Genomic DNA, 16839 nt, shown 5'->3' on the forward strand with positions numbered 1-16839 from the left:
ATGATTATAGTTCGCTGCAGCCTTGGACTCTTGGGCTCAAGTGATCCTCCCACCTCAGGCTCCAAAGTAGCTGGGGCTACAGGTGTGCATCACCACACCCTGCTAATTTTTTATTTTTAGTGAAGACAGGGTCTCACTTGTTGCCTAGGCTGGTCTTGAACTCCTGGGCTCAAACAGTACTCCTGCCTCTGCCTCCCAAAGTGCTGGGATTACAGGTGAAAGCTCATATTTTTGAGAACCTTGGTTTGGGTACTTACAAGGAACTTAATCTAAGGTTACTGAAGCTTGCGGTGGCTCTGGGTTGTGTGTGCAGGTGGGGGGAAGGGAGAGAATGGAGGCATCACCGAGAAGATAGAAGGAAAGGGGCCATAGCTTTTTCTCAGGTTTTTTCTTAGTCTGTTTCTAGGAGCCCTTTTATCCCTTTGAAAACCAGGCAAGTGGTCGATCAGTTGGGAGGTTAGGCAGGGAGGGGCTGTGCCTTTTGCTTACAGCATTGGTGGGCTTTGCTTATAGCTCTTTCTAGGAAGCAGGGGAGCTTTTCTGCAGGAATTTAGCAGGGGGCCTCGCTGCTTCAGGAAGAACAGGGGCTAATGATGAGGTCGAAGTCTCATGCAGAGAAGGATCATCCTGATTTAGTTGGATTTGTTAAGCTCCTTAGAATCTGAGGGCCAGTATTGGTTGCTGAGACTCTTGGCAGCCCTCCTCTGGGGAGCTGCCAGTCTGTACCTCATGTCCTTGGCCAGGGCCCATGGATGAGGAAAGGTGCAGGAAGGAGTTGGCAAGAAGGTAAAGAGGGTCTGAGGAGGTGTTTGCTGGGCAGGATGAGTAAGCAGGTTGGCCCCAGGGCAGTCAGATGACAGCTGCACACTGTAGGGTCACTGTACTGTCATTGTACTGCTGGCCCTCTCCTGGCTCTCACCATGTTCTCAGAACACACACAAGAGCTCTGTTCCCGTTCCCACCTTCTCTATCCCTTTAGGCCACTGCCTTAACTTTGACTTCCATGTGAGCAGAATTGCTTAGGAGAGTAGTGGAACATAGATGTAGCAGAAATTCTCTCCTGTGGTTGAGAGGTTTCCTATTTTCGGGCGTCTTGACTTCTTACCTCGGCTATAAAGCAGAGTGCTGTGCAATGTTTATGTTACGTTTCCTCTCAGTGGCGACGTTAACCTCAGCAGAATGGGAGGCTTTCCTCCAAATGCTTGCCATTTCTTCCTGTTTGCTCAGGGCTCAGCTGTCTCCTGCTTCAAGAGCAAGGCATGCTGTCACATCCACAATTATGCCTGCAGAAAAGTATCAGACAGACATTTAGAAATGTCACCTAAACAAGGACAGGCTTTTTGCTCTAGGATAGGAACGTTCATTCTTAGAGGTGGGGCACGCCTCAGAAAGAGCTCCCTTCAGAGACTGACCTCTCATCGGTCCCTTCTTGGACCTTTGAGAGAGCCTCTGTGGATAAGGTGATGGGACCGGGTCAGAGGGAGAAGGAGCACTTAGGATGCTACAGAGAGTTGCCTGGTGAAGGCTGGACTGAGCAAAAGCTGTCAGCCTTCCAGAAGGTCTTTCTTCCTGTGGCAGTAAGGGGAATTGATGGGGGTTTCAAGCAGTCAGGAGGCTTTGCCCTGCACTGCTCCTGCCCAGCCGTCCAGTAGGTTTTGTGTGGCTGTTCCCAATGCCATGCCTCCTAACCCTTCCTGCTGGGACGCAGGCTAGAGAGCTGTGACACTTACCTGCTGCTTGGGAGGTCAGGTTGGAGCCGAGTGGACCAGGTGGAGGCCATGGATGAGGAGGCACAGCACTGCAGTGGAGGGAGCCCGCTGCATCTAACTAGGTCACTTGTGCTCAGCTCTGGCCAACTGTTGTCATACAGGAGAGCACACAGTGATGGCAAATTTTCTCATTTTTCAAAAGGAGCTAGAATCTGAATTTTTCTTTCTATTCACCTGCTTTCTTAAGCTTCACAACTAATTCAAATTATTTAAAAATAAAAGGAAGGCCAAATGAGACATGTTTTTGCTTCTGCAGACCGCAGGTATATGACTTCTGACATAAACTCTTTTTCCCAGGAGTTTAGAAATGAGGAGAAAGCAAGCGAAGGGATCAGGGTGGTTGGCAGGAAGAGTAATTTTAAAATACAGGAAGACGGAGCACACCTGGAGACTGAGGAAATGGCTTAGATGAGCCGTTGGTAATGCTTTCACTGGATCCTGTGGTGTGCGCATTCCTTTGTGGTTGACGGCCAGTGGTTCTCTGTGTGGTGGAAGAAGCTAATGGGATGGGGGGAGGAGGAAGAGGGGCTGAGTGCCCATCTTTTAGTTGCACATAGCTAGGCAGATTCTTGGGAAGATGGTGAGTCGTGACCCCACTAAGTCCCTAGAGAACATGCTGTGGGACACACATTTTTGCACTTAAGGGCATATAAGCTTGGTTTAAAGCACTTACTAAAATGCAGATTCCTAGGCCCCAGCCCCACAGATTCCCATTCAGCAGGTGGGGCCTGGGACTCTGCATTTTAAAGCACCCCATCAATGTTAAAAAAAGTAAGTGGACAGTGGAGTGAGACAGAGCTGGGTCTACATTCCTGCTCTATTCCTTCACTAGGTGAGTAACCTTAGTCCAGTCATTTAATTTCTCTGAATTTAAATTTCCTGATCAGAAAAAAAAGAGACTGTACTATCACTACCTTGTAGAATGGTGAGAACTAAATTAGAAGACAGTTGGAGGCAGTACAGGGTCCTGGCCCAGAGCTGGGGCACTGGTGCAGGCCACCTGGGCATAAATCCCTGCCTTGCCCCTTTTTAGCTGTGTGACTTGGAGCAAGCTAGTTAACTGCTCTCTTTCTTGGTTTCCTTGGTAAAGTGTAACTAACCCTGTGAAATATTAATAGTACCCATCTCACAGGGTTGTTAAAGGGTTAAATGACTTAATATATGTGAAGTGCTTGTAACTTTAACTGTTATAATTACGTGTACAAAAAGTCCAGCAGTGTGTTTCATAATAAATGCTCTTTTGCTTTTCCTTAGGTCCCCTTACTGTGGGTAACAGATTAAGGCTTAATTCAAATATCACCTCCTGATGAGGCCTTCCTGGAGTCCACTTTTTACTTTCTCATCTCCCTTCACATTGAGCTTCTCCAGGGCAGGGACTGTGTCTTTCCGTTTTAATATCCTAGTACCTTGCACAGTGCCTGACATAGGGTCAGTGAATGGAATGATAGTACTAGGGAGTCTGAAAGATGACTCACACTTGTGAATGGAGAGGTTGTCTTCCAAATACCTAGGGAAGTGTGATCTGGAAGAACAAACATTTATTAAGCTTCTGTTGCCAGACAGGGCAATCATGGGAGGTAGATCATGTTGCTATTATGGCTGTTATAGTGACAAAGTGAGTCTTTGACCCTCACTGGAGCAAGGTCACATAACTAGTGGTTGTCAGAAGGCAGGGCTGGACTCAAGGCTGATGTTTTTCCGACTGCCCCTAGGGGCCTGCCACTGTGCCTCTTTGTCTGGATGCAGTTTGTAGAAAAGTTCCAGAGGTACCTTATTCCATTCCTTTCTCTGAATCGTAACTCTTGAGATAGTTGCCTATAATTTGTCAGAGCTGTGTTTTTGAGGAACTTGGGATTGATGGTATATGCTAATTGAACAATTTCCTTTTCTAAACATGCAGTTTCTGCCTGGACTTTGCCATTGATGGGCCTAGGAACTAGCAAAGAAACCTCTCCTCATGCTTGAGTCTCTGCTCCATTCCCATCGGCATTTCCTCTGCTTTAGGAGCATCTTCTCTCCCTGCAGCCTGACTAGCCAGGATATCAGGCTAAAAGCATAGATGAGGGCCTGGGGCTGCTTTTAGGAGGTGGGGAGAAATGGTGTAGCCTAGGAAGCCAGAATGCTGAGAATCCTCAAGCCTGAGCTTCAGGTATAAAGGGTTAACCTGGCCTTCAGCTCCTCAAGTCCCAAATTATTCTCTGATCCTGATAGACCTGGCCCAGAGAGAGCAGTTGGTGGGGAGGTTGGTGAGTAGGCATCTCTGTTTTTCTCATCTCGTGTGCCCTTCTGAGGTTCTCAGCAGTGCTGGCTCAAGATGCCTGAATTCCCAGGCCACTTCTGAGAATGGCAGCTGCACTCTTGGACAAATGTGACTAAGTGTCCCTGTCATGGGCCTGGAGGCAATTTTGTTCTGCTTCTTTCTTGGTTACATCTTCACAGGATTTTTCCTCTTAGCCACCCAGATGTCAGAGTCAACTACATTTCTCTTTCTTAGTAAGCTGGCTCTGTGTTCTCATATACAACTACATGATAGCATTTCAGAGCAGTGAGTCTACCCTCCTAAAAGCAGAGATTCAGGGAAAGAAAGAATATGTTTTTCATCATGTTCTTCTAACATATTTCAGTTTCTGGTCATGCCACAAATCTTTTGCCTTTTCTCCAAGGGCCTGCCCTGGAAGTGATAGAGCAGGTCAAGTGTTGTTTTCATGGATGGCGATGGTTATTGTGACCGTTGCTACAGTTGAAAGCTGATGCTTAGCAAGTTGATTCCTATAGCACTGTGCTTCCTGAGGACCCTGAAAACTGGCCTGATAAAACTTCCAGAGGTTGCCTTTTCTGTCCCTTCTCTGTTGTACATGTAGCCATATGATATGCCAAGCACTTTACTTGGCACTGGGCTGGTGCAGGTAGAGAGTATCTCACTACAGCCAGTGTGCATAGATGCCCTGGGAGCAAGATTGACTTTATCGTCGTCATCATCATCATCACTAGTGTTATGCTGATGAATATAGACTTAAACTTATAGGGCCAAGCATGGTGGCTCATACCTGTAATCCTAGCACTTTGGGAGGCCAAGGCAGGAGGATCACTTGAGACCAGGAGTTCGAGACCAGCCTGGGCAACATAGAGAAACCCCGTCTCTACCAAAAAGAAAAAAGTTAGCTGGACCAACTCCATTTTATGAAGGGTAAAAGTGAGGCTGAGAGTTGGTTTCTTTTTTCCAGAAGCATCTGCCGTATTCACCTTGGAGGGATGTTTCATTGCTGTCACTGTCAGATAATCATCCCCTGCCTACTGGCTGCTTCCTCTCTTTCCGGTTACCATATCACTCCCTATCACCATCACCAAAACCACAACCCTGAGCGCTTAGTAAGCGAAGTTAAAGAAATTAGAGCTAGTACATTTCATCTTGAGATTAGGAAAGAAGTATAAATGGTATCAAGAATTAGGACTTGACTTATTTTTATTATCAGAACCAATCACTTATTTGCACCAAGGTAAGATGGTCTCCAGGATTAAGGTCATCAGTGGCCATAAATAAATATGTTTAACTTTCACATCCAGATATACTTCATTTTGGTCAATGTGATGGAGGATGCCAGTCAGAGGGAGAGAACTGCTGTTGGTGAACTCTTCAGCTTCCGTGATGGTGGTGTTGGCCTAGGCTGTGGTGCACCTGGACATTGGAAATGTGCTTGATGTGTCATTTGTGTTGTTGCTAACACCCATTCTCCAAGGCACTTAAAAAGATTTATTTAGCTCTTAAGTTTTAATGTCTATATTGAGATGTAATTAACATGCTGTAAAATTCATTTATATAATGTAATGGTTTTTAATATATTCACAAGAGTTGTACAACCGTTACCACTATCTAATTCCAGAACATTTTTGTCAACCCAAAAAGAAACCCCATACTCCTATCAGCCATGTCCCATTCTGCCACCCTCAACCAGTGCTAGGCAGCTCCTAGTTTACTTTCTGTCTCTATAGATTTGCCTGTTCTGGACGTTTCACAAGAGGAATCAAGGTTTATTCATGTTGTAGAATGTATCAGTACTTTACTCCTTTTTATGTCTGAATAATATTCAATTGTATTTGATATATACCACATTTTGTTTATCATCAGTTGATGGACATTTGGGTTAGTTCCACATTTTGGCTACTATGAGTAATTCTGTTATGAACATTTATGTACAAGTGATTGTGTGGACATGTATTTTCTTTTCTCCTGAACAGATACCTAGGAGTGGGTCATCCTGGTTTATATGGTAACTCTGAGTATAACTTTCTGAGGAACTACCAAATTGTTTCCGGAGTGGCTGTGCCATTTTACATTTCTACCAGTAAGGAATGAAAGTTCCAATTTCTCTACAGTCTCACTAGCATTTATTTGTTTTTATCTGTCTTTTTTTTGTTATAGCAATCCTAGTGGATGTGAAGTAATATCTCATGTGGTTTTGATTTTTATTTCCCTAATGACTAATGATATTGAGCATTGTTTCATATGCTTATTGGCCAAGTTTATATCTTTGGAGAATTTCTGTTCCAAATCCTTTGTCTAATTTTTAATTGGGTTACTTTTTTATTATTGAGTTGAAAGAATTCTTTATAAATTCTGGATACAAGTTTCTTTTTTTTTTTTTTTTTTGAGATGGAGTCTTGCTCCGTCGCCCAGGCTGGAGTGCAGTGGCGCAATCTTGGCTCACCGCAAGCTCCGCCTCCCGGTTCACGCCATTCTCCTGCCTCAGCCTCCCGTGTAGCTGGGACTACAGGCGCCCGCCACCGCACCCGGCTAATTTTTTTTTTGTATTTTTAGTAGAGACGGGGTTTCACCGTGTTAGCCAGGATGGTCTCGATCTCCCGACCTCGTGATCCTCCCATCTCGGCCTCCCAAAGTGCTGGGATTACAGGCGTGAGCCACTGCGCCCGGGCGACAAGTTTCTTAATAGATACATGATTCGCAAAAAATTTCTCCCATTCTTTAGGCTGTCTTTTCACTTTCTTGATGGTATTGCTTACAGCACAAAAGTTCTTTATTTTGACATAATACAATTCATGTCCTTTTTCCTGTGTGTGTGCGTGCATGCTTTTGGTGTTATATCTAAGAAACCATTGCCTAATCCAATGTCGTAAAGATTTACTTCTGTTTTCTTCTAGCTTTGCTTTTGTAATTGTAGCTCTTACATTTAGGGCTATACACATTTTTTACTTTATTTTTAAATATGGTATGAAGTGGGGCCCTACTTTATTCTTTTGTATACGGATATCCAGTTTTCTCAGCACAGTTTGTTGAAAAGACTCTTCTTTCCCCATGAATTGTCTTGGCATCCTTATTGAAAATCTGTTGACCATAAATGTAAGGGATTATTTCTGGACTCTGGATTCTGTTGTATTGATCTCCATTTCTATTCTTATGTCAGTACTGCACTGTCTTGGTTACTTGTTAGTATTTTTTTTTTTTTAATTGGCAACTCAGAGTGTTCTAACCTTGTTCTTCTTTTTCAAGATTGTTTTGGCTGTCCTATATCCCTTGCATTTCCAAAAAATTTTAGGATCAGCTTGCCAATTTCTGAAAAGAAGCTAGCTGGGATTTTGATGGGTATTCTGTTGAGTCTGTAAATCAATTTAGGGAGAATTGCTATCTTAACAATATTAAATTTTCTGGTCCATGAATATGGTATGTCTTTTCATTTTTTAAGTCTTTAATTTCTTTCAATGATGTTTTATAATTTGCAGTATACATGTCTTGCATTTCTTTTATTTATTTCTAAGTGATTTATTATTTTTGCCACTATTGTTAATAGAATTGTTTTCTTCATTTCATTTTCAGATTGTTCATTGCTAGTATATAGAAATAAAATTGATTTTTTTTTTTTTTTTTTGAGGCAGAGTCTTGCTCTGTTACCCAGGCTGGAGTGCAGTGGTGCAATCTTGGCTTACTGCAACCTCTGCCTCCCAGGTTCAAGTTACTTTCATGCCTCAGCCTCCCAAGTAACTGGGATTACACACATGAACCACCACACTTGGCTAATTTTTATATCTTTAGTAGAGATGGGGTTTTGCCATGTTGGCCAGGCTGGTCTCGAACTCCTGTTCTCAAGGGATCTGCCTGCCTTGGCTTCCGAAAGTGCTGGAATTACAAATGTGAGCCACTGTGCCTGACCCCAAATTGATATTTAATATTGATTTTGTATCCTGCACACTTACTTGAACTCACTCAGCAGTTTAATAGGTTTTTTAGTGGAATCCTTAGGATTTTCTACATACAAAATCATGCCATTTGCAAATGGAGATAGTTTTACTTCCTTCTTTCCAACCCAAATGTACCCTTAAATTTTAATCTTTGTATTCCTTTTATTAGTTGGCATAAAATAATGTTCCTGAAAGGATAGTGCATTTACCACTGGTGATATATTAGCTAAGAATATATGGTACATGAACAGACATTTTTTACTTTTAAATAGTTAAATACCTTAATGTATGTTACTTTTATTTTAATGGGTATTAGAAAAAATATGATTAGCACTTCTAGCTCTCAATTTCATGATGTGTACTCAAATGTTACTTTATCATAATGGTTTTCCCTGAACATCTTATTTAAAGTAAGATACCCTTTCACCACTCCCTTTCCCTCTACTTTGCTTAAGATTTTTCAAATTTAATTTTATTTTATTTTATTTATTTTATTTTTTTTGAGACAGAATAAATAAAATAATTCTGTCTCAGAATTGTCACTCAGGCTGGAGTGCAATGGTGCAATATTGGCTCACTGCAACCTCCTTCTCCCAGGTTCAAGCAGTTCTCCTGCCTCAGCCTTCCAAGTAGCTGAGATTACAGCTGCCTGCCACCACACCTGGCTGATTTTTAGTAGAGAAGGGGTTTCACCATATTGCCCAGGCTGGTCTGAACTCCTGACCTCAAGTGAACTGCCTGCCTTGGTCTCCCAAAGTGCTGGGATTACAGGCATGAGCCACCACTCCCAGCTCTACCTTGCTTAATTTTTTTTTCATTCCACTTATCATCACCTTACATATTATACACAAAGGTACACTTACTATCACACATGTGATAATTTGTGTGTGCTCATTGTCTGTTTTTCCCCACTGGGATGTGAGCTGCATGAGGTCAGATACTGTATTACTCTTCGCTGGATCACATTTGCCTTGGACATGGGTGCTAGGTAAATATTTGTTGAATTAATAGTTTATTGTTTAGAATAAGGTTACTTTTTTCTTTTTAAGTAAAGGAAGTCGTTTCAAGTATATTCAAGAAAAATATTGAATAGTATGTCAGGAGGTATGCAAATATGGCAAAAACCATGGACTATATAGAATGATAGAGGTTTAGGAAACTCTAACTTAAGGAATGAGGAGAGATGAATGGAGATGGAGTTTCTTGGGCTTGTTTATTTTGTTTTCTGTGAAGTGATGTGATGTTAGCTCACACTCTTCCCTATTCCGGCCAGGGGTTTCTTGGGGGCTCTTAAGCTGTAACACATGGAGTTAAACATTAAGTGTTTGGAAAGCAGTTTCTACCATCTGCCACAGAAACCCTCTTGGCACTTTTGGAGGTCATCTGGAAGATGTTCAAGGTGCTTTTGGCTGCCCATAGAAACTTGGCTTACCGGCATTGTCTTCTTTGCAGGGCTCTGGGTTTGCAGAGAGCCGAAATGACCATGACTGCCAACAAGAATTCCAGCATCACCCACGGAGCCGGGAGCACTAAGGCCCCTCGGGGGACTCTGAGCAGGTGGGTAAGGAAGCACTTGTGGGGCATGGCAGCAAGGGACCTAGGTCCTGGGTGGGATCCCTCCAAAATGTAAGTAGTCATCATCTTGACTGACAGTCATCCAGGTGACTGGTCTAGGCCAGTTCATGCTGACCATTAGGCAGAAGATATTTTCCAGTTCTATAAGTTTCCATGTAACATAGCAAACAATAACTCTTAAAACAAGCTCTGCTTTGTGCCTAGCATTCCAAGGATGGGGCCAGCAAGAAGCAGCTGATGTTCTTCTGGCTGTAACCTTTTCCCATGGTGGGGAGAGCTGGGGGCCTGTGCCTGAGCTAAGCTGCACTGTAGTGAGGGAGGCTGACCACATTGGACTAAGGGTAGAGAGGCAGTTATGCATATTAGCACAAATTCCAAGCAGTAGCCTAGGTTTTTTATAAGAGTTTAGAGAAACCGTGGATTTTGGAATCATGGATTTGGTTCAAATCCAAGTTCTAATCACTTAACCAAATAGCTCTCAGAATGTTTCCCTGGGCCCTCTAAAATCTTCATTATTTCGTCTATAAAATAATAATAGTAGTTATCTTAGAGAGTTGCTGTGAGGACTAAATGAGATAATATATGTCAATGCTTAGCATTATGGCTGACATAAAGCTACTCAATAAATTTTAACCGCCTTTTGAGGATGAGATCAAAGCTTCTGGAACTCACAGATACACAGATAGATGCACAATACTCTCACCAGGGCTTCTCTGGTCTTGGCCAAGGCTGGACACTGATATCTTAAAAGAACCTTTAGTCTCTTTTATTAAAGCCGTGTACCTTTCGTAGCCCTTTCTGCTGAATGTCAGGTGGACAGATTTGGCTTTTGTGGCCTCTGCCTCTAGGATGGATAACTCTGAGAAGGGTGCTCAGCTTTGGTTTGGTCAGGGCTAGTTCATTCCTGAATATCTGGCTGTGCATTGCTAGGCTGGGTCCAGTAGGGTCTGGTCAGAGGTGGTGGTAAACGTTTGGTTCATTCAGAGCTGGAGTCCAGATATAGTTGGTAGAATAGTGCACGGGATGTAGCCCCTGGGGAGTGACTGTCGTGAAGGAGGCAGGGGTTCCTCACACCATACATACAGGACTTTGTCCCAATAGAAACATTCTGGATGGACTATGCCAAACAGGGTTTGATGGACTCTGACTTGTTAAGTACATAAGACCCTGGGACTTAGCCAAGCAAACTGATTATTCGTTTTGCAGCAGCAAGACTGATAGGAACACCGCCTGCCCGGGCAATCCCTCTCATTTAGACTGGGCTTGGTGGCATACCAGCTTCCCTGTACTGAGTGAGGCTGGGAATGGCAAGGAACAGCTTCTTGGGCAAAGCAGGTGGAGAAACTGACCTCCTCCAGAACATGTCGGTGTCCAACGCAGAAACAGGTCGAGGTCTCAGAGTCTTGTGTCCCGTTGCCTGCTCCTGGGAACCACGTTGCTGGGCTCTTGTCGGCCTGGTGGCATTCTTACCATGATTGAGCTGGCAGATGGGGCTGGGAACTAAGGTTCCAGTTTTTTAGAGTATCACACTACTGTAGGAGTGAAACAAATATATGTGATTGTGTCATTTTATTCATAATTTTAAAGCAATTATATATTTAGGACCTGACATGGAGATTACCATTCCCAGCAACCCTCAACTCCTTTAAATATTCTTTTTTTTCCTTCTAATTTCCACCATGCAGGAATGGGGTAGAGGGGTGGGAGGGGCAGTATTTACATCAAGTTTCAAAGCCAGCTCAAGACTGCTGACAGATGCTCCAGTTTCTATTTGGAGTAAATGCCTGCCTACTTCTAAGTGTTTTCAGAAATTGCTCTTCCTTTAGCTTCTCAGCATGCTTGCCATCATAACATGCTAGATGGTGTTTGTAAATATCTGAGCCTCAGATGTGCCTTAAAAAAGCACCTTTCCTGTCTCCCTTCTAAGTCTTCGCTTCCTTCCTACCACATTTCTGCTTCTCTTCTTCCCTCCCTCCCTTCTTTCCTGGGAGTCTGGCTTTTGGTGTGAAGTTGCAGGCCTCTGTGGCTAGCAGCACCCTTCTCTCAGAGACTACCCCTGGGGTGTAGGTATTATTTAGACATTGTGATCTGGTGGTTTCTTTGGCTGCCTTCACCCCTGGCCACATCTGGGTGTGTTCTTTGGGCTAAGTAAGGCAGTAAATCACCGGTTCATTTAGGAAGGCATTGTCAGTGAACTCAGAGGGTTCTCCTGGGTGCCAGGCTCTGTGCTGGGCACTGGAGGGCAAAGAGGGATGATCCATTCTCTTTCTCCAAGGTACTTACAACTTGGATTGATGATCTTGGCACCTGAATTTCTTAGTTTGACCTTTCAATAGGTGTTTGGTGGTGACCTGGGGCCCTTTTATAATTGCCAGCACATGAGTCCAAGGAGGAGCCTCCTCGGTGTGACCAGAGCTTTAGCTGGGGAGGGGAGGGGTGTCGGGGCCTTGGAAAGCTGGGCCTTTGACACTCTGGCTACTTTGGGGACCTCCACATCATCCACATGAAGGCAGAGGAACCCAGTGGTTCTAAGAGGTATTTGTGTCCAGCTTTGGGGGAAGAGGGAGGTCTGGGCAAGGAAAACTGGTGGGGGTGGGCAGATGGGGCCCTGTGTAACTGTCACGGTGTGTATTTGAAGGACTGTACCCTTAATTTGCATAAGACTTCACCTGGTGCTGCCACCAAGCCAGTCTGGGTTTAAGACCCTGGATTCCAGTCCCTAGGTTTTCACAGGTGTGTTGCTAATGTATTCCTTTTCCTTTGCAGCTTAGTCTTGATTTGGCAGGAATGTGTAGGAGAAAATCTAAGCCTTTCATGTGACCGCCTCAGTTTTGTTCTTTGCTGTGTCTTGGTCTCCTGGAGCAGGTTTCCTTGTCTTTGCTTTTGTTGATGAGGCCGAATGAACATACTGTTCATCCTTACCTGCCAGATACACTCTCCCCACAGGCTGTTCCCACTTCAGCTCACGAGATATGACTGCCTCCCACTCTGGGGGTCAGGAGTGGGATTCTCAAACCTCTTCTGAATTCTAGAGGTCAGCCTTTACTGTGTTCGTATTGATGACCTGAGGCGGGACTGGAAGCAGGTTGGTAACTTGCAAAAAAGGAAGTATTATGTTTAGAGCTAATTCAGCTGTGTAGATAGGGTGAACTGTGTCACTTACTGCTCTCAGGAGATTTCACTTGTGCAGTAAGACCTGGCAGGCAGCAGGGGCTCTTCTCTGAAGACCTGCTGATTTCCTCCACAGCTTCTTCACTATGAAACTCCAGCACCTGGGTCAGTGCAACTTGGAAATAACAGACTTTATCAGCCTTGAGTTTGAGAACTTCGCTTGTGGTGGGTGCTGAAAATCTGAGTGTCTGTAAGAATATAGAATTCTCGAGGGCAAGGACTTTGATGTCTTTCTGTGTTCCTAGAGCCTGGAACAATGCCTGGCACATAGAAGCCATTAGCTATTTGTCGATTAGTCAACTAGATGGGAGAGCAGCCTCTTAGAGCGTAGGCTGTCGTGCTACTTGAATCCTTATAGTACCTTCCTAATGGGTCATCTTAGCTTTGGACTCTGTTTTCATGTAATCGGTAGATCTTAGAAAGGCAGAGGGGGCTTCAGAGCTTCTTCAGTCTAACCCATTTGATTTACAGATTGAGAAACTGAGGCACAGAAAAGAGGAGGTACTCTTTAGGGATACAAAACTAGTAGGAAGAGGAACTCAAGCCTGCCTCTCTTGATCCTTCCGTTATTTTTTTATCCCACCACATTCCCTTCCTATGAGCATTCCTGGGATCTTCCTGCCCCCAAAGTACTGCTGTCCGTGATAAAGTCAAACTTAGCCTGGTTTGCAGGGATTTTCATGATCTGACCCTGGTCTTTCCTTCTGCCCAGTAGTTCACTGTTCTCTAGTGCAAACCTTACATTTCTGCCAGTCTGGATGCAACTATTCACCTCTCTCCCAGTGTTTTTCTAGACCACTCAACTAAGACAAATCCCTCTCTCCTCTGCATACACTCAGAATCTTTGGTTCAAAACAGCCAAATGGCACTTATCGTATAGTATCTCATAAAGTGGATGTTTGTGTGGGTCTTATTTCCCCTACTCAGTTGGAACTCTTTGGAGGCCCGATACATTCTCTGTTGGGATGTTAGAGTTGGAAGGGATCTTGAGATATATCTGGCTCATTAACTTACATTACAAATGAGGAACCTGTAAGCCCACACAGCTAATTGGCAGTGGAGCCATAATTTCAACTCATATTTGCAGGTTTTTGTAAAGAGAGTGGCTTCAGTTTGTGATATGGTGAAATCCAGAGATGTCTTGAGGTTCCATGGCCAGTGTAGGCACAAGTTTGGACCCTGTGTCTTACATCAGGGAGAAACCAAGAGCTTAAAGAGAAGAAAAATCTCCTGAGTAGCTGTGGGTAAAGACACTGCTGCAGGGCCTGTCCTGGCCATGGCAGGCCCCCCTCAGGAGGACCTGTGACCTCTGCCCCTGTTACTCAAGATGCTTCCTAGAATCCAACCATGATGCTGTCAGTACAGGTCTGGTTATTTATTGCTACATAACAAATGACCCCAAACTTAGTGGCTTAAAATAATATTTATTTTGTCTACCAATTGCAATTTGGGTAGGGCTTAGCAAGGAAAGCTTGTGTCTGTTCTTTGCAGCATCAGTTAGGGTAGCTTGAAAGTTGTGGGTGACTCAATGGCTAGGGGCTGAAATCATCTGAAGGCTTACATGTGTGACAGTTGATGCTGGTGGTCAGCTGGGACTAAAGCTGGGGAACACCTGCATGTCACCTCCATGCTTGGCAACATGCCTTCATAGCATGATATCTGGGTTCCAAGAGTGAGAATCCCAAGAGAACAAGGCAAAAATGCATGGCATTTTAATGACCTAGCCTCAAAAGTCAGATAGTTTATCTTCTATTGTACTATATTGATTAAGACAGTAACAAAGGGCTGCCTAAATTCAAGAGAACGGAAGATAATTTCTACCACCTGATGAGAGGAATATCAATATCTCTTCATAAGAAGATATGTAGAATGGAATAGGTTGTGGTACCTATTTTTGAAAAATACAGGCTGCCTTCTGATCACAGCAATTCACGTCTTTCCCAGATGCAAAATACACTCAATCTCTCCCCTAAAATCTCAGATCTCATCTTATTCATGGCATCAGCTTGAAGTCTGTTACAATGGAATCTTGTCACCAAAATCAGGTCCAGATAGGGCTGGGTGCAATGGCTCACGCCTATAATCCCAGCACTTGGGGAGGCTGAGGCAGGCAGATCGCTTGAGCCCAGGAGTTTGAGACCAGCCTGGGCAACATGGAAAAACCCTGTCTCTACAAAAAATACAAAAATTAGCTGGATGTGGTGGTACACACCTATAGTCCCAGCTATTCAGGAGGTTGGGGTGGAAGGATCACTTGAGCCTGGGAATTCAAGACCAGCCTGGGCAGCAACATAGTGAAACCCCCTCTCCACCAAAAATAAAAAACGTTGGCTGGGTGTGGTGGTGCATGCCTGTAGTCCCAGCTCCTCTAGAGACTAAGGTGGGAGGATTCTTGAGCCTAGGAGATGGAGGTAGCAGTGAGCCAAGATTGTACTGCACTTCAGCGTGGGAATAGACTGAGACCCTGTCTTTAAAAAAAAAAAAAAAATCATGTCCAGATGTAGATGAGATTTTTGGGGTGCAGGATCATTCCTTGTGTACCGCTCCTTAAGTACTGTTTCTCTTGCTGTGAAGACCTGTAACTTAAAGAGAATGTATATCTGCTACCCAAAAGACGCTGGTGGGACAGGCCTAGGGTAACCACTGAATATGCTTTTCAAAAAGGGGAAAACAAGAGGCACCCAGCAGTCACTGGTTTGATGTATTTCTTATATTCAGTGGGACAGCTGTTGCTAATTCCTTGACTAGGTGTTGGTTCATTTACCCTGTCTCTAGCTGCACGCTCTGAGCTTTTGATTCTGCCCTCTGACTCTTCTTTTCCATAAAAGTAGCTCATTATTGCAGGTGAGTAGTTTCTCCATCTGCTTCATGCCCATAATACGTTAAGGGCCCAAAGTCTTTTCTTCATTTTGTACTGTCTCTGCCCATTTTACTCCAAGCTGATATACTTCCTTTAAAAACTTCATGGGTTGGCTGGGCGCAGTGGCTGATGCCTGTAATCCTAACACTTTGGGAGGCCGAGGAGGGGGCTGATCACCTGAGGTCAGGAGTTCAAGACCAGCCTGACCAACATGGAGAAACGCCGTCTCTACTAAAAATATAAAAATTAGCCAGGCGTGGTGGCGTGTGCGTGTAATCCCAGCTACTCAGGAGGCTGAGGCAGGAGAATCGCTCGAACCCATGGGCGGAGGTTGCGGTGAGCTGAGATCATGCCATTGCACTCCAGCCTGGGCAACAAGAACGAAACTGCATCTCAAAAACAAAACAAAACAAAACAAAAAAAAACTTCATGGGTTTCTTACGGATCGTTTTATAATCCATTATAATAGCAAAGAGCACACATACAAATCACTTCAAGATAAGCCCCTTGGCCAGGCGCAGTAGTTCATACCTGTAATGCCAACACTTTGGGAGGCCGAGGTGGGAGGATTGCTTGCACCCAGGAGTTTGAGACCAGCCTGGGTGACATAGTGAGACCCCATCTTTACAAAAAAATAATTAATCAGGCATGGTAATGCACACCTGTAGTTCCAGCTACTCTGGAGGCTGAGGTAGGAGGATCGCTTGAGCCTGGGATGTCAGGGTTGCAGTGAGCCATGATGGAGCCACTGCACACCAGCCTGGGAGCCAGACCTTGTTTCAAAAACAAACAAACAAAAAAAGAACAGATAAGCCCCTCTCTACTTCGATTTGGATTTTTTGTGAGATTGCTATGGGACAAAGGTTTTTAAGATTCTTAGGAGCCTTATTGTCTTCAGAGAGGATTTGTAGGACCCAATCAAAAGATACTTAGGAGGCCTTTTGTGTGTCTGTCTGTTCTATGAGGCAATACTTTAAGTAATTTTTTTTGTTTGTTTGTTTTTTTGAGACAGAACCTCACTCTGTCACCCAGGCTGGAGTGCAATGGCGTGATCTCGGCTGACTGCAACCTCTACCTCCCAGATTCCAGCGATTCTCCTGCCTCCGCCTCCCAAGTAGTTGGGATTACAGCCATGCACCACCACGCCCGGCTAATTTTGTGTTTTTAGTAGAGAGGGGTTTTCTCCATATTGGTCATGTTGGTTTTGGGAGGTCTCAAACTCCTGACCTCAGGTGATCCCCCCACCTCGGCCTCCCAAAGTGCTGGGATTAC

General features: G+C 44.3%; 1 protein-coding gene across 12 annotated transcripts in view; it reads left to right on the top strand.

The window, feature by feature from the left end:
• DENND2B (DENN domain containing 2B) overlaps nucleotides 1-16839 on the top strand; it is a 177910-nt gene that overhangs the window by 111598 nt on the left and 49473 nt on the right. For 11 of the 12 annotated variants that reach the window (XM_071075129.1, XM_024795017.2, XM_071075127.1 and 8 more), the window contains one exon: nucleotides 9414-9518. In XM_071075129.1, coding sequence (XP_070931230.1) covers nucleotides 9439-9518 — 80 coding nt within the window. In that variant the 5' untranslated portion in view covers nucleotides 9414-9438. Of the gene's footprint in view, nucleotides 1-8627; nucleotides 8950-9413; nucleotides 9519-16839 lie in introns of those variants that run through there. The other variant, XM_011753119.3, reaches the window with a different exon arrangement.

The sequence above is a fragment of the Macaca nemestrina genome, chromosome 12 (assembly GCF_043159975.1).
Source record: "Macaca nemestrina isolate mMacNem1 chromosome 12, mMacNem.hap1, whole genome shotgun sequence".
Classification (NCBI taxonomy): Eukaryota; Metazoa; Chordata; class Mammalia; order Primates; family Cercopithecidae; genus Macaca; species Macaca nemestrina.